Source organism: Canis lupus, chromosome 22 (assembly GCF_003254725.2).
Source record: "Canis lupus dingo isolate Sandy chromosome 22, ASM325472v2, whole genome shotgun sequence".
Classification (NCBI taxonomy): Eukaryota; Metazoa; Chordata; class Mammalia; order Carnivora; family Canidae; genus Canis; species Canis lupus.
Genome location: NC_064264.1, coordinates 32,084,910 through 32,109,846, shown reverse-complemented (window position 1 = coordinate 32,109,846; position 24,937 = coordinate 32,084,910). Strand labels below are relative to the sequence as shown.

General features: G+C 37.0%; 1 protein-coding gene across 1 annotated transcript in view; it reads left to right on the top strand.

The window, feature by feature from the left end:
- OBI1 (ORC ubiquitin ligase 1) overlaps positions 1 to 24,937 on the top strand; it is a 41,173-nt gene that overhangs the window by 651 nt on the left and 15,585 nt on the right. The window contains exons 2-5 of the mRNA XM_025441109.3: positions 11,754 to 11,889; positions 13,964 to 14,055; positions 15,909 to 16,157; positions 19,820 to 19,908. Coding sequence (XP_025296894.1) covers positions 11,754 to 11,889; positions 13,964 to 14,055; positions 15,909 to 16,157; positions 19,820 to 19,908 — 566 coding nt within the window. The remainder of the gene's footprint in view (positions 1 to 11,753; positions 11,890 to 13,963; positions 14,056 to 15,908; positions 16,158 to 19,819; positions 19,909 to 24,937) is intronic.

The following is a 24,937-nucleotide window of genomic DNA, read 5'->3' as shown; positions in this document are numbered from 1 at the left end:
TTCCAACCGCCCCTCCTTTTCTTAGCCCAGCCTTTGGAGAGTGGCCTTCTCCCTGGCTTCGAAATTTGAAAAGTAAGTCGTAACCCGCCCCCAGTGGTGTTTAGAACGAGAGAGGCCCGGCGTTGGATTCCCGGGACGGATCAGTGATGAGACAGAATAATACCCTCCCTTTGTGTTGCAAGAGGTGCCTAACGTGTCTGTGAAACTAGGTTAGGGAAGAGTAGTTCTGAATCAGAAACGGAATTTTGAAGGCTCTGAGGCATTCGTCCCCTCTCTCATTTTCCGTTTGTACCCCTCTGTTCGGTTTTTAGAAGAGTATTTATGTTTATAACACATCGATCAAGAAAGGAAGATCCTATGCATGAACAATCAGATTTTTTTTCCCCACCACCCTGAATTGTTTTTTTTTTTTTTTTTTTTTTTTACATTTGTGGTGTGTCTGTGTTTATCTTAAAATGCAGACTGAAAGGACAGCCACAGATTTAGAATTGAGACCTAAAAACTTCCTAGAGCAAACATTTGAGTGCCAGCCAACACGATCATCTATCTATCTGCCTTACTTAGGTGTTTGGGATTCTGTGTGAATTCACTTGAGTTTAAAAAAAAAAAAAAAAAAAAGGTAGCGAGTCAGGCTTGGAAGCAACGGATAACTTGAAATCCTCAGAATGAAATGCCAGGGAAATAGCAGATGTGCTGTGAGAGCGTACAGGGGGATGGCTTGATCAATTCTGACTGGGGAGATCAAGGATGGCTGCGTGGAGGGGGGTATTTGAGCTGGCAGTTTGCTACCACTGCCTACATACAGAGTTGGGAGGAGGAGGAGATGATGTTTGTGTTTGCTGGGCTGCGTTTGGCTCCTGACATGAAGCTCCCACATGTATGTGTTAAATTCTGAGTGAACTTGCTCCCAGCACTTAAAACCTGATAAAGGTATCTTTGGGAAATAATTTTCATTTGTTTAGTTGCATGCATTTTACCTAGTTTCACTTAGTTAACAGGCTCTTGCAGCTGTGTTGAAAATGTGCTCTGCCTGGTTGATTTTCCATTCCTGTGCTTTTTTGTATGTAACAAAGATGATACCTAGTAGAGCATAGTGCTTTGCAGATTGCAGAATGCTTTAGTATGTATTTAAGGACTTCATTTACTCCTCCCACCAGTGCCTGAGATAGGCTGTTTGCCCCATTTTGTAAAAAGAAATTTTTAAACTTAAGAAAGCTAAGGCTTACAGTCTCTGGTTTGAACCTCTGTTGTTACCATTTGTGTCTTTGGTAGATTACTTCCTAAAAACTCGCATGAGCTCTTCCATGACGGACACTCTTGGGGTCTCCTTCCCTCCCTCCCTTCCTCCCTTTCTCTCTTTTTTCCCCTGTGTTGGTTAGCTATGTTCTGAAATGAAATATGCTAATAAAAGATGAACTATTTGTGTCCTTTTCAGTCTCCTATGGAGGCATAAAGGTGTGGTGGTTGAAGGCCTGTGTTGTATGTTCAGACTGCATGAGTTCTAGCTTCTTCGATTTACTAGCTATGTGACCTGACACAAGTTATTTAACCTCTTTCATAGCAGTCTCCTTATCTGAAAGATGGGACTGGTAATGGTAGCAACACCCTTCCTCACATTTTGGGATGATTAAATCAAGTGATTCATATAATAGTGCTTAGCATAAGGTCTGGGACAGAATAATATTCAATAAATGTTTACCTTTGGTGCGGGCACTGAGACAGACCTCATCTGAGGCAATCAGCCTTTCAAGTAACTGTTCTTCCCAGTTGCTTTCTGAGGCAGGGCACTCACTTGAAGATTTGCTTTCCCAATGGAGTGGGACCCTATTTGTTCTAGAGATTGCCACAGTATGTCCAGAGGTCTTAACTAGTTCCTGTAACTGTTGCCTTTTGTATAGTTAAAGCAAATCTGATATACTTGGGCCATTTACCCTCCCTACATACCAGTATTTGAGGGGTATTTGAGATAGCATGACCTATGGTAGTTAAGTACCATGTTCTCAATGTCACTTCCCCCTCCCTGACAGTATCTCTGGCCAACTCTGGGATATACCTAAGGTCCATTCTGCTTAGCCCTCTCCCAGATAACATTGTTTTGCCACCCTCATTATAGTTCCTAAATACCACCATTAGCAAGATCCTTTCCTTTTGATTGTTCAACAGAATTAAGGGCCATTATTCCTGAAAGGTTACTGTAAACAAACAAACAAACAAACAAAAAAGCAGTGCATATTACTTTAAAGGAGAAGGTGGGGATGGGAGAGATCTCAAATCTGAATAGATGTATGTATATAGATGCTGATTGGAATGGGGAAGAATGGAGAGGTAAGAAATTAGTGGAGATAGCCTAAGTATGCACATTGTCAGTATTTTGTCTTTTGGTTACACATATCCTTAAAATTGGACGTTCAGACATTTTGCATTTTCTGCTTGTCTGTACCTCAGTCTTAAAGATGAATTCTCTGTTCAATAATGTTTAGCAACCTTGCCAATATCACAAGAGCTCTGTGTGGCTTGAAGAAGGTAGGTACACATCTTGTGGGATGAGTTATGTGTAATGTGTGTTCTTGCTTGTTCCTCCTTAATTTTTCGCTTTGCCCTGGTCTCGTGGGCCAGCAAGCAGAAATACAGGAATGAACTAGTTCAGGATATCGGTTAAATGATCTAACTCAGGATATGTTAAATGGCATTTTGGTCCTGACACCAGATTGCTAGACCAGTTTATCTCTAGATAATTCTAGTCATTTATCTCTTCAATTAGGATTCAAGCTGTGAAATCAAAAGATTGTCTGCATGTAATACATTTATTGACTATGTCTGCATTTTTCCATGAGTGACGTATCTCCCAATGTGGCCCATAGTTTTATAAAAGGATGAAGGAGATTCTGAAGTGGAGTGCCAAGCAACTAGATTTCTGATGCTGTTTGGTATTAGTATATCGTGTTCAGTTATTCCTCACTTGGGAATGAGTCCAGTTTAGGATACCACACTTTAAGATAAATATAAATGAACTAGAGTATTTTGAAGTCATTTGAAAAGGAGTTGAATTTGAGGTTTGAATGTAAGTGGAATGGAATTGTGTTGGAATGAATAGACATGATAGTGAATCTTTAAATATAAACTGTCTTTCGTTTGGAAGGGAATCAAGCTTTATGTAGCTGCATAATATTAAGATTTGTACTTTTGTAAGGACAAGCTCTCTAGCTGATATAATCTGAGATGAAATCAGCTTCTGTAGATGTGGGGTGTCTCTCTCTTATAGAGTCCAGTAATAGAGTGGATTGTTTCCAGCTAAGAGTACTATAGGAAGAATCCTTTTTTTTTTTTTTTTTTCCTTCAGAGAGGACTACTTGCCCTGCTTTATACCCATATAGTTGATTAAAAATGTTGACAAGGTCAGTCTAGGTACAAAGCCTTATACAACTTAGAATCCTCATTCTAGGTTGACTAAATTCATTCATCAGTGTTCATCAGAGGCTGTTTGTTGATTGGCCAGCATGTCATCAACCTCGGTACACTGAGTCCAGGTTTGAGTCCTGATTGCCTCTCAGTTCCTAAGAGTGGATTTAAGAACCAGTCTTATACATAACTGTCACAAGTAATTTGCTTTGAAGAAAGCCATATGGACTACATTTTTTTCTCTTTTCCAAATTAAGTTTGAAGAATGAAGATACTTGAAAAACTGTATATCAATATTGTGAGTTTTTTAACATACTTAGAGTGTAATAAATTTTTTATATTGATATATCCTAATAATCTTAAGGTTGATATGTAATAGTTGGCATGTTTACTAAACAAATAAGATTCCTAAAAGCGTTCTAGGTAGGAGAGGCAAAATCTTTCCTTTTACCTAGACATAAATGAATATGACCCAAGCGAATAGGCCTTAAGCAACTTAGTTCAGGAGCACAGTTTTAAAGTCTAGAGCCTAAATTTTAGCCCAGAGCCAAAGATTTCTTGAAACAAAGCAGAATAATCCAAAAGTTTTACTTTGAAGTTTCCAAATTCCCAGTTTGGGGTGGGGTGAGCTATTACCATGATTTCTATACCTCAGTCTTCTTTTTCATGGTGTTTCTAGGTCTTGCCTCATGAAACCCATAAAATTTTGACATAGGTGCAAGAAATAATATTTTTTGAAGAAAGATTAGCACTAGTCTTTAGTAAAGATGATAAAAGACTGAGGAGTTGAGTTTAAGTGTAATTGCCAGGCCAGTTGGTTTAGTTGCCTTTCTGTCGCATCACCTCCATCAGTGCTCCTTTTCAATAGCCCCTACTGATCCTAGAGTCTTGATCCTAATCTCTTGGTTCTTTGAGCATGTGCCCTCTATTTCTTCCTCTCAGACTGTTATTTACTAACTCTGTCCTAAGGAAGAAAAATCTATTTCTTAGTTAAAAGAGCACTCAATTTGCATTTGAGTCATATTGAATGTTGGTTGAATACTGGTCTGCCACATATAACCTGTATTATTATTTCCTTGAGTCTCAATTTCCACAGCTGAAAATGAATTTGATACTACCAGGGTCATTAAGTTGTTAGGGAAATTCATGTGACTACCCTAGATCAGTGGTTCATTCTCAAAGGGGTGGGAGTGGATTTCATCTCCCATATTTGGCAATGCCTAGAGATGTTTCTGATTGTCTCCAGGGGTGTGCTGGTTATGGTTAGTGGGTAGAACTCAGGGATGCTGCTAGCTAAACATTCTACAGTATACAGGAGAACTCCCTACAACAAAAAGATCCTCAGTCCAAAATGTCAGTAGTGCTGAAGTTGAAAAACCTTGTCCTAAGCCAATGTATAATAACGTCTAGTAAGTGATTCTAGGATAATACGGTTAATAATGAATAATCCTCTTGACTTCTCTCAGGTACATCTATTTTTTAAGAAAGGAGCTTTGTTGGTAGAGTGGTCTCTTAAAACTGAAACATCTTCAAATAAAAGAAATGAACAGAACATAGTAGAATTACAGATTTAGAGTTAATCTTTCTGCACTTAGGACTGCCCCCTCAGGCCCATTCCAATGAGCAGAGCCTACTTTTCATACCTTGCTTTTCTCTTCTCTCCCTCCTCCTCACCAACCTCAGGGTGCATTGCCCTAGAGTATCATTCCGACATGTTTACTCCAGATGAGTTTGGAATTGTACATGTCACTTGCCATTGTCATCTAGCATTTTTATTTTATAAGAATACTGTTTTAATGCCACAGATCTCATTTGAGAGTAAATAGATATACAGTCTAATAACAGGCAACTTATGACTATTTCTCTATCTCAAGAAGATTATATTAAGGAAAATTATGTGTGTGTTTAGGTACTGTATATACCAGGATCTGGGTAGAGGAAGATAGCTAGACAGGAATTGAGGGAAAGCTAGATTCTTTGCATTTTGCTCCTGAACGTTACAGTCAAACAAATAACAGGTAATTTGTTTTAGTAGTTATTTCTTCTTTATAGATTTCTATTCTCCTAAGCTAAATTTGAACCATTGTTTAGAAATTGTCATCTGGTAAGTACTTGGTCCAAAGAACTGAATTAGTCAACTGTTTCAAAACTCCAACACAATGACAGTGACAATATCAGGTATCAAACAGTGACACTGATTCTCCTGTGGGTGGCATTGCCAATGGTCTTAGCAGAGAGAACTAAGTTATCTCCCTGTGGTGGTTACTCTATAGAATTTGGCCATTAAATGGGAAGGTTAAACTTTTGCTTTTTCACAGTTTGGCAGTAGCCATTGACTTTTTGCTTCTTGAGACACTTTTAGGAACATTATCTTAATCTTTCATCTTACTACATCAAAATTCACTTTTTAAAATCTTAAGAGTGTGCAGAGCATTAAATCAGGTGCTGTAGTTGGGTACAAAGATGAGCATGCTCATCCCCTACCCCCAAGGAGCCTGAAATCTAACAGGGAAATCAATGCTTAAGGAGTACCCTTATGAAAATCAGACAAAGACCTTATTCTGCAAAGGATTCTAAAAAGGATTCATGAAGGCCTTGCAGAAGAGGTAACATTTGATTTTCATCTTAAAAGGTGGAAAGAATTCTGATTGGGGAAGCTGGAGGCCAAGAAGATTTATTAAGCTAAGAAATGAGAGCATGGTAAACAAGAAGCCTCCACTGTTCTTGTTAATTTGGTGAACATCCAGTAGATCTGTGTGGTTGAAGTGTAGGTTATATCAAGTATTGAAATAGAAGATCAGTATTGAAATAGCAGATAAAAGGGCTGTTTAAGAACCAGATTATGTTGTTCTTTGAATGCTATTCTTAAAACTGTGAACAGGGAAAAATCATTGCGTTTTGCAGGAGAGCAGTGAACACTGCTGATCCATATTGTAGAAAGATAGTTCTGCATCAGTTTGAAGGGTGGACAGAAGTGAATATTTTTCAAATTCACTTCCTCCCAGGAAGCTTGGGAGGAGGTCACTACAATAGATCCATAGCTGAAGGAATGAGAGCCTGAACTCATTATTGAGGTGAAGATGGAAAAGAAGGGATAGATGATAGGTAAAATAAAACAAAACAAAAACATTTAGAGGTAGATTTGACATATTTTGACAATCCTAGGATGTAATTTTTTCACATTATAGCTTTTTTGAAACCTGGCTGTACCTTACAAATGATGGCATCTTATAGTAATTGGCAGCATTTTTCATTCTTTTTTCTTAGTGGTACATAAAATAATGGTGCATCTTAAAATCTCTGGCTACTTAGACTTGATATATGATACCAGGATTTGGTGACCAATTGATTGGATGGTGAGGCTAAGTAAAAAGGGTGAGTCAGAGACGGTTGTATTTTAGCCCAAGTAATGAGGTGGTAGTGCCATTAACTTAGATAAGGAGTGCCAGAAGAGGAGCAAATGTGTGGAGTAGGCCAAGTTTGGGTCTGGATATGTTATGATTGAGGCAGCTCCAGGATCCTTACAGGAGTTGGCTCTGAGGCACAGAGATAATGGTAATATTATCTTTTCTTTTTTTCTTTTTTTGAGAGATTGCTATGTGGAACCCTCTATGTTTATATATTTACATTATTAAATCTTAATGTCTGAATGAAAAGAGTGTACTAAGTTAAATCACTATCTTTAGAGACCGAAACCTATGCTCATTGTAACTAAAGGGCTTACCCAAGGTCAAACAGCTCAAGTGGCAGAGCTGGAGTTTGTCTCTCAAAGCCTAAGCTTTGCCATTTACTGAGGTCCAGTTACAGAGGATTCTCAGGAGTTGTCATAGAAAATATGTTAACATGCGATACATGATATTAAGAGAGAAAATAGAACTATGCCAGATAAGATGGCCCAGGAAAAAAACATTAGAGAAAGGAGCTGTACCACCTCCAGTATTTTGACTGTAAGCATCTCACTCTGATCCTCTTTTCATCATACCTACTCTCCAGCATTACTTTAGTCTTATCCAGACCAATTTGTTGACTTATGAATATCACTTTTTCACTGTCATCATTACCATTCATATACTCATGTCCCTTGTTAGCCATGGTCATTTATTATCATCAGTCTCTTGTCTCTCTCTTTCTCCTTGGCAAAAATCCAACTCTGGGTAAACCCAACTATTCATTTGCTTCCCACGTAAAACTGCACAGGTAAAAATTGGTAAGAAAAATACACACTAGGGCAGCCTGGGTGGCTCAACGCTGCCTTCAGCCCAGGGCCTGACCCTGGAGACCCGGGATCGAGTCCCACGTTGGACTCCCTGAATGGAGCCTGCTTCTCCCTCTGCCTGTGTCTCTGCCTCTCTCTCTCTCTCTCTCTCTCTCTCCCCCTCTGTGTCTCTCATGAATAAATAAATAAAATCTTAAAAAAAAAAAAGAATGACTTAAAAAAATAAAAATACACACTAGTGTTAATTTGGTTTTGGTTTATAGTCAAAATCTTAGATCTCAAATAGGAACTCAACAATGTTTGGTAGTCCTGCTACATATAAATTTCTAGTAAATTTACCGTCTTTTCAAAATAGCTGCTTTTTCTGTTTTCTCAAGTTGATAGCCCTACCCACTTCTCACTTTCAGCTGGTAACCTCACCTCATATTTAACAATAAAATATAAGCAATTGGAATTTTAGAACATGAGTTCTCTCATTTTTCCATCAACAGATCTTCAGCTCCTTTGCATTTTTTCTCACTTCCCTGGCTTTCCCTTTTGTTACACTGAAAGATAGATCCTCAGTCCCATACAAGCCAAAACCTCTGCTTTGTGCTTTGGATTTCATTCCATCTTGACTTCTTAGGGACTTTGCTGCCTATGGCTCTAATCCTCCTCTTCTTCCTCCATCATTAATATGCCCTCTTTACTGTATCGTTCTCATTGTCATTTCTTACCATGGTCTTTATTTTTATGCTCATTCCTTTATAGCAAAACATGAAGGAATTGTCTATATTCTGTGTCATCACTTAACCATTCCCTCTCTCTCAGCCTTCAATCAAGTTTCTATTCCTACCATTTCCTGAAACTGTCAGTGTTTGTCAGTAACAGATCACAATGACTTCCGTGCAATTAAATCCCATAGTTATTTTCTCTGTTCATATCAAGCTCATTCTCATTCTCTCTCTCTCTCTCTCTCTCTCTTTCTTTTAGAGATGGAGAGGGGTGGGGCAGAGAGATAAGGAAAGAGGGAAGCAGGCTCCATGCCTAGCCAGGAGCCTGATGCAGGGCCCCATTTCACAACCCTGAGATCATGACCTGAGCTGAAATCAAGAGTCTGACACTTTGCCAGCTGAGCCACCCAGGCGCCCCAAGCTCATTCTCTTATTATTTGACATGCTTGGCCACTGACTTCCTCTTCGAAAACTTCTTTTCTTGGCTTCTGTTTAAGACCATACTCTCCTGTCCTCTAGCATAGGCCCCTCCTTCCTAGTCCCCCTTTGCTGATTGCTTTTCCTTTTCCTTCCTCTGCTTGCTGGAGTGCCTTGTCTCCAGCCACTCTGCCCATGGAGGGATCTTCTTAGTCCTGTGGATTTAAATGCCATCATTTTGTATGCTGGTGATTCTCAGACTCTGCCTTATCTATTTACAAGTCTACCTGGCATCACAGTTTTAACATGGCCAAAACAGAATTCTTGATTTCTACCACATGTGAGACCTCCTCTTCCTCACCTTAGTTAATGATAGTACCAATCACTAAGTTATCCAAAACCACTTTTAGATTGGGGAGATAATCTTTGTTGTGGAAGGAATTACATGGAAAATACTGATTCCTTTATTTATTTATTATTTTTTAAAAGATTTTATTTATTTATTCATTCATGAGAGAGAGACAGAGAGAGGCAGAGACACAGGCAGAGGGAGAAGCAGGCTCCAAGCAGGGAGCCCGACAGGACTAGATCCTAGGTCCCCAGGACCATGCTCCAGGCCGAAGGCGGTGCTAAACCGCTGAGCCACTTGGGCTGCCTGAAAATACTGCTTCCTTTAAATGTGCTTCTAATGAAGGAAGCCTATAAGGGTAGGAGAACATCTTGAATCTTTTTAGATGTGCAGTTTTATGTTTTGACCATTGGTTTTCATCCATTTTAGATGAACTCATGACTAAAAAAATAAAATAAATCACTGCTTCTAAAAGTCCAAGGGGATAACTTCTCTTTTTTTAGTTGAGTTTCTTAATTTTAGGGGGTATATCTACCTCTGGGAGTATTGTAGGAATTAGGGTGTGTGTGTGTGTGTGTGTGTGTGTGTGTGTGTGTTTGTTTGTGTGTGTATGTTGAATGAAGCTCTAGGACAGATATGGCAGTATCTTTCTGGTACTTAGTTTGAGAATTTTTTTATTTTTAAAAACATTAAATGACTTTATTTTTAAAAATTTATTATTCTTTTTTTTTTAGATTTTATTTACATATTTGACAGGGGGAGAGAGGCAAACAGAGAGAGAGCCCAAGCAAGAGGCGTGGCAGGCAGAGGGAGAGGGAAAAGCAGGTTCCCCCGCTGAGCAGGAGCAGGATATGGGTCAGATTCCAGGACTCTGGGAGCATAACCCCAGCTGAAGGCAGATGCTCAACAGACTGAGCCACCCAGGCACCCCTATTTCATGACTTTAAAGATGAAATGAAAACACCCATAAATATATGATGGTTTAGACTTGGACAAATCACATGACTTTTTAGGAAAAAACAGTTTTAGGAAAAAACTTTTTTTAATTCCTTTTAAAGGAATTAAATTCCTGTAAAGGAAATTTAGACTTATCTGCCTTTTGAGACTGACCAGGAATACCTTCTAGATAAGCATTCACTCCTTGTTGTAGGTAGGAATACTTTGGAAGAGTTTGAGAAGCTGTCCTTCATGGTCTCATTCATTCATTCATTCATTCATATCAGCTCTGTCAAATCAGCTGAACTGAATGAATTAGAATTGATTTTTCTCCAAGAGGAAGTCTAAATGCATGGTAAATTATCTTCTCTGTTTAGTTTTCATATGTTAATGTTCATAATCAAGGAGCCATCTCAGTGTTTGGAAAGCCAGACTAAGACCAGGAAGTTCTTTACAGTGAGACTTAAAATAATTACTTGCCTGTCGTGGATTACCATACATCTGTGATTTCTTTCAAATTAATGAATACTATCTTTCTGAGGCAAGAGGTACAACAGCACAAGCATTTTCTCTGCAGAAAGTGGTTTGTGGTAGTTCTGTCTCTTCCCTTCTCCCTCCACTTTCTTTGCTTCCTCTTGATCTTCTGACTCTAGTGCAGAAAGACTATAAAATGGCATTTTTATTATCATTAGGACAGGAAAATACTGACAATGCTATAAAGTGTTCTGAGTCCCACAGTAACATTACCTTGTGAATCAAGTGAGAGCCTAAGCATTTTTGTGTCATTTTGGGTTTTATTTTAAAATTTTTGCTACTTGAAGAATATTAAATTATTGTTCCTTCTGGCTATATTCCCTAATTCGTGTTAAATACTGAATTAATAGCAGTTACTTCAACTAATTTTTATTGAGTACCTACTGTGTACTAGGCTGTCTTCTTAGGAATGAATGAGATGAAGGAAGTTCTTGCTCTCATGCCGCTTCCTTTTTAATAGGAAAGATAGACATTAAATGTGTAAACAAACACAATATCAGAAAACTAAAGTAACTTGTTTCTTCTATTTTCTGTCTTATAAGACAACCACACACAGTCAGAACACCTAGTTAATCCTGACTGAGCCACCTAATTTCTTCACATTTTGGTTTCCTTATTTGTGAGGTATATTTACTGTGTTTACCTCACAGGAGGACTATTTAAAACAAAAGCAAAGAGAGAGAGAAAGTGCATGTGAAAGCCCTTTGTAAAATAGAAGACAGTATAAATCTAAAGTATTAATATTTGTGCTTGTTAAAATGGAGTCAAAGATTTTTCTATTTAGCGTATGTCAGTATTTCTGTCAGCATTGTTTGATGTTTAAATTATAAACCAGCATTTTTATAAATCCTGGATAATTTCCTCTTAAAGCACTTACTCTGCTATACTCTAGAGAAACTATTTGTTTGCTCTAAACTAAACCAATTGAGGGATCCCTGGGTGGCGCAGCGGTTTGGCGCCTGCCTTTGGCCCAGGGCACGATCCTGGAGACCCGGGATCGGATCCCACGTCGGGCTCCCGGTGCATGGAGCCTGCTTCTCCCTCTGCCTGTGTCTCTGCCTCTCTCTCTCTCACTATGTGCCTATCATGAATAAAAAAAAAAAAAAAAAAAAAAATTATAAACTAAACCAATTGAGATACTAACTCTGACTATTGCCCTGTACTAAAAGTAATGTTTCTTTTTTCAAAGGTACGCCAGCCTGTTATATGCATCAACAACCATGTGTTTTGTTCAATTTGTATCGATTTGTGGTTGAAGAATAATAGCCAGTGTCCAGCTTGCAGAGTTCCCATCACACCTGAAAATCCTTGCAAAGAGATTATTGGTAAGGGCCTATTTTATAAACACATGAAAACAAATTTGAAACTATTTCTAAATAATGTATACTTGGAGGAAGACTAAAATAGACAATTTTCACTGATGTCATTTTGCCAATATTCTGGATGGATTGGTCATTTTGTATAATCTGTAAGTGAAGCACATGAGGGGCACTAGCCACTATGAGAACTCTTAGAGCCTCCTGGAACTAACATTCTGGTAGAGGCTGTGCATGTGAACCAAAATATTAATGGTTTAAAGCAGCAGATGCTAAAGGTCAAAAGAGGCCCGTAGAGTTCAGGCAAAGAAGTTCAGCTGGGAACATCAAGAAAGGCTTCATAAAGCAGGTAGCCTTAAGAGATTGAAAGATGGATAAAATTTCAACTGGTAAAGATTGGGGAGGGCATTTCATACAGAGGGAATAGCATGACCTAAAGATCAGAAGTAGGAAAATACAAAGCATGTTTTTAGAAATAAATGATCAGTAGTTTAGTTTGGGTCTGACTACTGAAATAATGATGAAAAGATAAATTTGAGACTTTAGTGCATGGAATCTTGAGTAATAAACTCATTCATGGACTGGCTCTATGGGTGAGAATAAGGGTGAAGTGAGCTGATGGTTTTGAACAGGGAAGTGGCAAGATCCAAAATGTGCTTGAGGAATATTACTGGGGTGATGATATGCGGGTTGGGCTGAAGCGGAAAGACATTGTGTGAGTAGGTCATGTAGGAGGCTCTAGCCAGTTAAGGGAGAATGTGAGTCTGGTTTAAGGATAAAAAAGAACATTCAGTGCCATACCAGTGTGGATAAAAGGGACAATAAAAGTTGAACTAGAAGATCCTTGAAAAATTAAACATTTAAAGAGCTCTTTTAGTGTTTGGATTTTATTCTGTTCATATAAGTTATCTTACTTAGATTGCAGAAATTAAAATTATTTGTTTCTGTTTTAGGAAAAATTTAAAGTGAATCTCTCATTTGCTATGTATAGAAAACACTTTTCAGAAAACATAAGAAGACATTTTAATAGTCCCAATTTAGGGAAAATGGACTTAAGATTTTTACAGTGGAAATGGAAAGGAAGATAGATACTAGGATAAACGAAGAACTAGTAGGACTTTGGGACTAAGAAATCTGAAGGGGAAATCAGAAATTGTGTCAAGGTTTCCTTCTCGGTACCTGGGTGAAATCTGCTGGAGGAGTATTTTTCTGCAGTGAACTTTGATGATTAAAATAATTTGAATGTGTTTTCCTCGGCTTTTCTTCACATCCTTTCTCCTGCCTTCATTCGTATCTAAGTGATATTTCATAAATTCTCTTAAGTAAAATAGTTCTTTCACCCTTCGATTTGGATAGAACGTCCTGAAAATGAGCATCTGTAAAATGCCTTTGCTATGGTGATACTAAGAAGTACAAGAAAGTAACCACAGCATAAATGAAGAGCTCTCAGGAAGAATTCATTTTAAGTATATTTGTATTGAATTACAGACATACAGTCAATGCTGTGATTCATAATCCATTGCAACTGGGTTGTTAGATTCAGTAAAAAGATGCATTAATCTTTTCACTTGTGTTACCAGTAACTAGATATGTTTGAATACATTGGTTATAATAATATATATTATAATATATGAGATCATATTAAGATATATATAAATATTTGACAACTGAAATTTAAATTGATAATATGGATAATATATATATAATTATTGGTTAAATATAAATAAAATCATTGGTTTTATTATCATTTAACAGTTGTCTTGTATTCAAATTTGGAGTAGTCCAAATGTGATAATTAACAACATACAGCCTTTGCCTTCATTGCGTTTATTATAATAAGATACACAGGTAAGTAATCACCCAGATATTTTACTGAAGATATTTTTTATGGTGTTATTTGATATTTATCTTTTCTCAAGGTTGAGATCAAGAAAAGGACTAGGTGATAGCCCCAAGTGTGTATATAAGGGAAAAGGTAGAAATTAAGCTGAAGAACTATACAAGACAATAAGAAAACCATTTATCTTTGTTTTCATACTGCCTAAATTGGAATGAAAGTTAGATTTTTTTTTCCCCCCTGTAGGAGGAACAAGTGAAAGTGAACCTATGCTAAGCCATACAGTCAGGAAGCACCTTCGGAAAACTAGACTTGAGTTACTCCACAAAGAGTATGAGGTAAATAAGAATTATAATTTAAATGAGGACAACATTGAATTCAAGGTAAAACAGCTATCTCAGTCTCTGGACTTTTTACAGTACACATCCAGTGAAAACTTACTTTAAATGCCATTTAAAAAATATCTTATTTGAGGGGTACTTGGCTGGCTCAGTCAGTAGAGCATGTGCTTCTTGATCTCAGGGTCCTGAGTTCAAGGCCTATGTTAGGTGTGGAGCGTACTTAAAAATATATCTTCTTTTTCCCTTTTCTATTTCAGATAGAAGATAGGAACAAATGTAAGCATTTTTTTTCCTTTTTTTTTTTTTAGTTTTAGATTTGTCCTCAACGGACACATCATTGTGTAGGTATTTGCTCCCTCAAGTTGGGAGATAAACCCTCTTGTGAAAGTCAGTCTTCAGCCCCCACAGGGCATTGTGAATGCTCTGGTAAATAGTGACTATAACTTTCATTCCATTTTGTTTGTCTATAAATTGCCTCAGAATTCTGTGTCTGATTAGTTTTTGTAAGATAAATATACCTATGTCAACTGCCAGCAAAATGATTTTGGTGTGAAATATGCTACTTTCTAATTTGTTTTTTTTATGTTAACCAGTGCGGGGTTTTTTGGGTTTTTTGTGGGTTTTTTTGGTGTCTTTGTTTGTTTGTTTGTTTTTTAAGATTTTTATTTATTTATTCATGAGAGACACAGGGAGAGAGAGAGAAAGGCAGAGACACAGGCAGAGGGAGAAGCAGGCTCCATGCAGGGAGCCCGACGCGGGACTCGATCCCGGGTCTCCAAGATCAGGCCCCGGGCCGAAGGTGGTGCTAAACAGCTGAGCCACCAGGGCTGCCCCTGTTTTTGTTTTTTAATAAAAATTGTATATATTTGGGGCACCTGGGTGGCTCAGTCAGTTAAGCATCTGACTTTGGCTCAGGTCATGATTTCAGAGTCCTGGGATGGAGCCCCATTTAGGGCTCTCCATTCAGCGGGGAGTCTGCTTGTCCTTCTCCTTTTGTCCCTCCTCTGGCTTGTGTGCACACACATGTCCACACTCGCACTCTCTCTCTCTCTCTCTCTCAAATAAATAAATAAATGAATAAAATCTAAAAATTGTATGTGTTTAAGGAGCACAACATGATGTTTTAATATTCATATCCAAATAACTACATATATTATTCTGAATGGAAAGTGGATGGATATGGTATTACAGTAAACCTATATGGTATAGGGATGGATATGATATAGGAATGTAAACTCCTACTTCAAATGCAGAAACAAAAATGTAAACATCAAAACTATTGTGATCTTGATCAACACTGTTTTTTTCAATTTGCTTCACTAAAACAATTAAACATCCTCTTCTTCAGAATTTTCTTCTGCAGAATCTGCTTCCTTGCTGAATTCATGTGACTTGTTTTCTGGATATCTTCAATAAAATCAAAGATTTGACTTACTTACTTACTTACTTACTTACTTATTATTTTTTTAGTAGGCTCCACACCCAGCATGGAGCCCAACATGGCTTGAACTCACATCCTTGAGATTAAGTTCTGAGCTGAGACCGAAAGTCAGATGCTCAGCCTAATGAGCCACCCAGGCGCCCCAATGTTTCTATATTTTTTTTAACCACAAACTGTCACTGAATTAAAATGAAAGCAATGGAAATGCCAGTTTTTATCAGAGTCAAATACATTTGAGAATTTCAACTGTATGTGACTTTCTGCCCACACAACCCATTCTGATGCATAATGAATCTGTATACCTATAGAATTTGGGAGTATAAAATTTAAAAACACATTGACTTCAAGTTAGCATACATATGTGTTTAATCTGTGTCTGTCTAATAATGGCCATGCAATTCTTTTTCAGGATGAAATAGATTGTCTGCAGAAAGAAGTAGAAGATCTTAAGAGTAAAAATCTCAGCTTGGAGTCACAAATCAAAACTATTCTGGATCCTTTAGCTGTGATGCAAGGCAACCAAAATGAAGATAAACATCCAGTTGCAGATAATCCAAGTAAAATTGGCCCAGAAACTGAGGCAGAGTGGAAGAAAAAACTTAGAACAGCTAATGAAATCTATGAAAAAGTAAAAGATGATGTGGATAAGTTAAAGGAAGTAAGTTGTGGTTGTTTTTAAAATTCTGTATTTTAAGTACCTTCAAAAATATAAATAGCCATATTATCTTGACTCATTAGAAGATTTTTGAAAAGTACAAAAATCTCTGGATGAGCATTTATAAGCAGTGGCTAAACTTTTTTCTCCTTAAATATCATTAATTGCCAAGAAATATCAGGTGGTTCCATTTGTGACCATAATTGGAGACTGTAGTGCTTCTGTATGAGTTTGCATCTTCTTGTAGAAGAGTGACATCAATTTAAAGGATGTGTTTCTATTTCTCTGCTTTGTGGTTTGCCATGATTTTTTCTTAAGCTTATGTCAGTGACTGCCCTATATGCATAAGAAAAAACATGTATCCAATTCCCTGCCTATAAAATGAAAGGTTTGGAACATATTTTTTCTAGTACTACCATGCTCTGATTTTTAAGATTGTAAATAGTTAAGGACTTAATGACTAATTCCAAAGAAGCCTTTGAGTAGCTATTTTAGAATACTCTATGCAAAAGAGTATTTTTAAATTTTTCTTTCTTTCATCCAGCAAGATAAAGCATAGGAGAAAAAGGCAAATCTCTAGGATTTTTCAATCTAGGAAAGGAGATGAGATCCATGCCAGCAGTATGAGAAGTTGTTATAATCAAGTGCTGTAGAATTCTATTGGCCAAAGGGACTAGCCTTTGGCTTTCATTTCAGGTTTATCTGCAGTGGAGTCCTGCTGTGCTGAATGGAGATGGTTTTGTGGTATCCATGTCCACAACCACCCATTAACCTGTCTGCATTCCCTTCAGATATTGTTAGTGTGCTGAATTATTGAATCCTGCCTCCTTGGAATCATTAATGAGCTCCTTAAAGAAGTACCACCACTGACCCTCAGATCCTCAGTAAAGCTAAGTAGCATAGAAGTCTGAAACTTTAGTGTAAATACTAAGCCATCTTTGTATACCCACCTATAAAATAAATGTTGTTTAAGCTCAGGAAAGGCCAAAATGAGAGAAAGAAGGGAACATAGTGCTTTCAGAGAGAAAAAAAAAAAAAAAAAACAGATATAATTGCACTGAGTTTGTTCCAAGTTTAGAGGAATGTACTTTCTTTGGGTATTGAAGGCCAACATTAGCCTGTTGATTTGTCCGAAAAGAGGATATGAAAAGGAAAGAAAGCTGGAAAGTTACAGTAATGTCCCCTTTAACTTCTTGACCCATCATTAAGTTCTATGTGGTTTCCTTTTTATAGTTATTAAACTTGATTTAAATTTTTGGCAATAAATGTTACTTTGAAGACCAGGATCTGTATCAAAACATTACTCTAGAGCTTATAAAAGTGGTATAAGGGGTATATGTGAAAGAAAAATACATAAAAAAGTTTTTCTTTGCTCTTTTAAAGATCAGGTGGTAAATTCAATACCCAAAGCTACACTGAGACCTCAGAATTATTTGGGATATTTGATAAGCCCATTTTGGATGTCTAGTGGTGGTATTAGGTAGTACTAGGCAATATACTGGGGCACAAATGAATTAAAAATGTAGAAGCAAAATTTGAATGTGAAGTACAAAATAACATACAATAAATCAAATACAGGAGCACAAAACATTCAGACTACATAGAATGAGTGAAATAGACTTGTTTTCTGATGTTTCCAGGACTAGGTGAGTTTTGAAACCATCATGAGGCCTGTATCAATACCTAATCAGTGTTGCAAATGCAAAATAGTTAGCTCAAGTCTTCATTACTCTTAGGTGCAATAAATGGGCAGAACTTTGCTCTTTGTAATCTTTACCCACCTAAACTAAAAATACCTCTGATTGTTGAAAAAAAGAAAAAAGAAAAGACCTTTGATAGTTGAGGAACCAGCCAGTCAATAAAGAGGATATTAGAGAGCCACAGGACTGGTGAAAGACCTTGAAATGTAGCGATACAGTATGGAAGGGATGAGGAAAAGAAATCAAATGAGTTTCTAATTTAAGCTTGTCATCATCATCAAAAAGCATACACTAAGTGCTTCCTCTTATGGTGCTATGCTTGAGAGCTTTATTCATTGTCTATGTGTATGAGGAAGTAAATGACTTTCTTTATATCTGCAGAGGGGCAGTAATAGTGTTTATCAGTCACTTAAAGAATTAACCCTCTACAGTACTGGTTTGTTTGCAACCATGAGGGTGAGCACCTACTCAGGAGCCCAATAAAGAACCCTGATGAGTCTGAGTACAAGAGCTAGTTGTACCCAGAAGAATGCTTTTTGTCCTTCCTCTCTTGTCATCCTCTTGGGGTATTTATGTGTGGGTGGACAAGTAATATAGTCAGAAGTTCTGGGAATTAGTCAAAAACATTGGTCAGGTTTTTGAAATCTTTTTTTTTTTTAAATTTGTATTTATTTATGATAGTCACAGAGAGAGAGAGAGGCAGAGACACAGGCAGAGGGAGAAGCAGGCTCCATGCACCAGGAGCCCGATGTGGGATTCGATCCCGGGTCTCCAGGATCGCGCCCTGGGCCAAAGGCAGGCGCCAAACCACTGCGCCACCCAGGGATCCTGAGGTTTTTGAAATCTTTAAGTCTTTTGGTTTAAGCTTTTTTGTTGACAGTAGTTTTTGTGACCCATTCACTTTAAAATGTTTTAAATGTCAGTGTTCTAGTCAAATATGTTTCTCTGATCAAGTTAGTGAGATTGGTTTGTAGGCTAGGGAGTGTTAGTCATTGGAATTAAAAAATGCAATGACTGAGGAATTTAAATAGCTTTTAAGAAGACTCTAAAATTGAGGTACACTACTTTTTGTCCAGAATCAATATTCAACTTCTAAATTTTCTAGCAATTAATATTCTGTTAGACAATGTGTAGGTATCGGACAATTCAAAAAGAAAGTCATAGTTGGATTTTTTTTTTTTTTTATCAAAAGAGAATCCTTAGAATTTATTAGAAAATATTGACCCAATTTTGAGAGTCCCAGAAGTTGTGAGCCAAGGCATTTGGGAAAGCCTTTTGAAGAAAGAAAACAAGTAGTTTAATTATATTAGATTTGTTATCACTAAAAAGCTATTTTTAAGTAGCTATTTTTAAGGATGCCTGGGTGGCTCAGCGGTTGAGCATCTGCCTTCAGCCCAGGGCGTGATCCTGGAGACCCAGGATCGAATCCCACATCAGGCTCCCTGCATGGAGCCTGCTTCTCCCTCTGCCTATTTCTCTGCCTGCCTCTTTCTGTGTCTCTCATAAATAAATAAATAAATAAAATCTTTAAAAAAAAAAAAATAAGTAGCAACCAGAAATCAATCTCATAGCTCATAATTCATAAGAATTAACTCTTAGCATTAGTTTTGCAAATAACTGCGTATAGTATAATGTTACTATACTTAGAATATTCATTTGTGAAAAAAGGAAAAAACTTATTTGCCATTACTATAGTCCCTTAATGACACTAAGCTAACTAACATAGCTCTGTTTATTTCCCTGGATAGGAGAATTGCAAAGTGCTTGGGCAATATGGATTAAAAATGCTTGGTTGTGTTCACAGTTTCACAAGTCATTCCCAGTGGTGATTTTAAGTTTCTGAAGGCCATGTTCTAGTATTCTATTTTCTGGTAGCACTCTCAAAAATACAGATGGCTCATGACATAGTTTTTACAAAGTACTTGTTTTAGCTAATGCTTAATTATTTTCAACTCTTTTTTAAAGGCAAATAAAAAATTGAAATTGGAAAATGGTGGCCTGGTGAGAGAGAATTTACGACTGAAGGCTGAAGTTGATAACAGATCACCCCAGAAGTATGTATTTTGCTCACAAAGCAATGTTTCAGATTATGTCAGTGTTTTAGAAAAAGCTGCTATCATTGTGTTTTTCATTTGACTCTTTTCATTGAAACGTAGATTTAAATAGAGTGTCTTGGCTCTAAAAGTCAAGTATATACTTATGTTATTGGGTGAAATCTTTGTGTCAGTTAAGACTGATTTTTCAGGAAAGGATTTCATTCTTATCCTTTTTCCTTATCCGATTAGCAAGAGGATTGCTTTATGTGACCTAAGACAGAACTTTCACTTGATTTTACATAGAACTGTTTAATAGGGAATGCCTGGGTGGCTCAGTGGTTGAGTGTCCTGCCTTCAGCCTAGGGCATGATCCTGGAGTTCTGGGATCCAGTTCTACATCAGGCTTCTTGCATGGAGCCTGCTTCTCCTGTCTCTGCCTCTCTCTGTGTCTCTCATGAATAAGTAAATAAAATCTTTAAAAATAAATAAATAATTAATTTAAAAACTGTTTAATAGTACTAACAAAGAGGGCGATTAACATAATGCCCTTTAGATAGTCTCTGAAATAACCTTAATAGTAGCTAACATGTGTATAGTGCTTTCTCTTTGCTAGGTACAACAACCTGTTATGTACTATTAGTGTTCTCCATTTATAGATGAGGAGAAAGAGGCATAGAGAGATTAAGTTAATTTATGTAATCTGCACAGCTAGTAAGTGGTGGAAATAGGATTTGAACCCAAGAAGTCCAGGCCCAGAGTCATGCTGTATTGCTTCACTGAGAATCATTACACTATTACATTAACCATTATACTAAAACACCTACCTGAAATAGAATTTAAGGCATTATTTGTTGAATTTTAGACTGGTTTTAATTATACAATTAGGGAAATCTATTCTTCCTTTATGATGGAATATTTTTCATTCCATTCCAAATAAGAGAGTACAAGTGTTGACCTGTAAGAGTTTGTTTAAAATTATAAGAAACAGTTGGAAGTTGAGAGTTAAAGATGGAGAAAAGATGGGAGATAGCACTTGAAATTTTTCTTCTTTAGGGGAAAAAAAGACCAGTAAGCAGAGTATGGCCCTTCACTCCCTCTCTGAGGAGTGGCATATCAGAACTCCACATTTTCCTTCTGTAACCACTAGACTTTATTTCTTCCTACTGGAAAAGGCAAGGCAATGGAAAAAGCAACCAGTGGAAATTTATCCTACCAGAAGTAGCTCTCTGCTTATCATGTGAAAAAGAGAAAACATTGCCTTTAGTAAAACCAAGTGTGGTATCAGGAAATGGTAGAAGTATACCATAATTACTCAAAGCAGAGATAACTAACCAATAGAGAAAGAAGCATAGCTTTTACTTTTAAATAGTTCCTTCCCCTGTGCTTTCCAACCTCATTTTTCTTTCACTTCAGATAATGTTCTACTTTGACAAATTAGTGAAATAAGCTTAGGAAATGTTGCTGTTATGTGGTGGTTTGAATTTCTGCTCTTCTCATTTATTGGCACCTCGCCTTGCCAGTCACAGTAATGCTTGTCCATTAGCTGCATTTCCCACAGTATGCTCAATGGAACTAAAGCTATTTTGTTTGTAGCTTTTATTTCTTGAAAAGTTGCCCACCAGATTTCAGATTTAATGCCAGCCACTAGGATGTGTTTTTAAATATCCATGGCTCCAACCTGATAAATAACAGGAAGAATCTTACCTAAACAAACTTGGCCTCTGTCTTTTCTAATAAGCAGCCATGCTTCTGAATCTCTTATAACTTTAGGACTTGCTATCTTTAACTTCCATTTCTTTCCTTCAGGGGAGGGGAATAGTTTCACTTAAAAAACGATTTGAACTGACCCCTATTCCAGATCAATTTGCAATGCATTGAGGTATTAAATGCATTGCATTTGATTTATAGCCTTGTTTACTCTGCATCACCAAACTCTAGTGGGATTCAGAGAGAAGCTGACCACAGCTGAAAATACCCAGATCTGGTTCACCTGAGAAGAACTCCTATTTGTGTTGAAAAAATATGAAATTTCAAGAATTTAAAAAATGCAAGCAAATAAAACCATCTGTTCCATTTTGTTCCCTTCATTGGGAAGAGCCTTAACTGATTATTTTTATTCTGTCTTCTTGATGAGGTATCAAGGTATGTTTTTTATACACATAGCTTTAGTTTCTGATGTATCCTTCAAATTACGCATATTCTACAAGTCATGCAGAATAGAGAGCTTTAAATCTCTGATACTAGAAAAGAATTAAGAAAGTGTAATTGTCAGCTTAGGATGTCATAGCAAAATACTAAAGATAAAGTGGCTTAAACATGGAATATTTATTTGCTCAACAATCTAGAGGCTAGAAGTCCCAGATCAAGGTTTAGCAGTTTTAGTTTTTGGCACGCACTCTCTTCTTGACTTGCAGACAGCCACATTCACACTGTTTCTTCACATGTCGGCAAGAGAGTTTTGGTGTCTCTTCCTCTTATTTTTTTTTGAAAATTTTTGATTTTCTTTCTTTTTTTTTTTTTTTTGGTGGGATTGGTGGGAGGTTGAGGGAGGGCAGAGGGGGAGAGAAAATCTTAAGCAAGGCTACATGCCACACCCAGCACAAGGCTTGATCTCATGATCCTGAGATCATAACCTGAGCCGAAATCAAGTCATATGCTTAGCCAATTGAGTCACCCAGGCACTCCTTTTTTTTTTCCTCTTCTTATAAGGCACCAGTTCTGTCAGACTAAGGCCTCATCCATATGATCACATTTAACCTTAATTATCTCCTAAAGACTCTATCAATATATATAGTCACACTCAGGGTTAGGGCTTCAACATGTGAATTTGGCAGTGGGTGGAGAATACAGTATAAGCCATAGCAGAAGGTATTTGCTCCCAACGAGACTAACATATGGTGTGGACAAGGGTGACTTAAGCATTTACACTGGTCTCAAGCAGATAGTGCTGTATGAAAGTTATATATTTTGTAATACTTTAAAAATAGTGCTGTAACCTTTTAAAATGAAAATCTGGATTATCATTAATCTCCTCTGTTACTGTTTTTCTGTTCTGTTGGTTTCCATCCATTCTAGCCAGTCTTAAAGTGTGCCTGGATAGTTTTCCTCCCTCAACTTTAACCTGAAAGCCCTTTTGAGCAATATGGCAGGAGTTCTACTAAGCTTGTTCTTCTAGGTTTCAATAATATCCATTCTGTTCCTTGTCAAAAATGTCCTAATATTTAAACTAGTGGTCCAGAAAATGTGGTCTTTTTCTTTGACTTGATATGCATTTCTTGAATTTTTCTTCTCTTCTAAAATAGTTTATTTCACCTAGGGAAAACAATTTGTTTGCCCTTTCAGCTTTCTTTAACATGGACTCCTAAGAGAATCAGTTTTGATGTTCATAACTTCAGAGATGGTGATGTGTCCTTTAACTTACAAGGCTGATAATTTGAAGAAAATTTACTCTCCCAGCCAGCCTGGGAGTACTGAATGTTTATTTACATAATATTGTACAAGATGCATTGAACTATATAAAATAAATACTCCTGCTGACCCCTAAAGTAGGTTAGGTTCCCTTGCTATAATTTCTCTTACTACTTTGTGCTTTCCCTTCATAGCACATATTATAATTGCTAATACTTAATATTTTGTATGGCTTTCTTCTGTCTGAGCCAGGACTATAGTTGTATTCACTGTTGTAGCACTGCATTTTATAGAGTTCTGGCTCATATTCTGCTCCTAATATATACTTGTTGAGTAAATGCATGATAAACATAGCTTTTAAGACTAGGAGGAAACAGACAAATCCAGAATGTGGTACACTTAATAGGAAAAATCGGTAGATGGTTATTATGTGCAACTGATAAGTCACTAAACCCTACCTCTGATGAAACAGTAATACATTATATGTTAATTAATTGATTTTAAACTTAAAAAATGAATAAAAAATCATTGGCAAAATGGGAAGGGGAGGTATGCTTTACAATAAAAGAATTAAGAGATATAATAATCAGATGCAGTATATGGATCGTCTTTGAAAATTGATTCATAACAAAACATGTCAAGACATTTTTGAGGCAATTGCATAAATTTGATTATAAACTAGATATTAGGTAATACCAAGGGATTACTGTTAATTTTGTTTAGGTATTGTGGTTGCCTAAGAAAATGTCCGTATTTTCTTTTAGAAATGAATACTTAAATATAGACTACAGAATATTTTAATAGAAGAAAAGGGATGTATATATAAGGAAAATGAGACAAAATCTTGATAATTATTGAATGTAGGTGATGAATATATGGGGGTGATGAATATGAATATATTCACCTACACTACACATATATATCACCTACACTATTCTACTTCTGTGAGTGCTTGAACATTTTTGTAATAAAAAAATAAAATCCATAAAACATGGTCTCTGCCTCTAGGAAACTCATAATCTACCGAAGGCAAGAGACAAAAAGACATAAAACAGACACTAAACAGATACTAAGTAAAATAGCAGAGACAGCCATAGGAGTTGAGAATGACTAGTGTGCTTCAGTGGAAAGAGTCTTCATCAAGAGGCAGGACTGGAGCCTGGCTTTGAAGGATAGAGGTTTCTATTAGGAGGAAAGCATTCTGAGCTGCAGGGAAACAGCTTGAGCTGTTAGAGATACTAAGTAGTCCCTTTAGCTCCAGTTATGCTCAGGAAACATGGTGACTTCCTTCTCAAACTCATCAGAAGTCCTCTATGTAATTTGCACATCTCTCCATTGTGGCCATCATTATCCCCACTTAAATAGCTGGTTAGCATGACTACTACCTCCATTACTCTGTGCTTTAAACAGAAAGTCCTATTCTTAGTCTCCTGTTTAGTGAGCAATGCTAAGAGTCACACCTCCACATGGTAGAAAAACAAGAATGAGAAGAAGCTGAGGGAAGACTTTAGTGTTAACATTTCTCATTTTGCTGAATTCCCTTGGCTTCAATTACTGTTCCTAAACTGTGCCCAGGAATGTAGATAAACTTGTCCTTGATAGAATTAGGAGTTCTTTGGTCATTTTTTTTTTATTTATT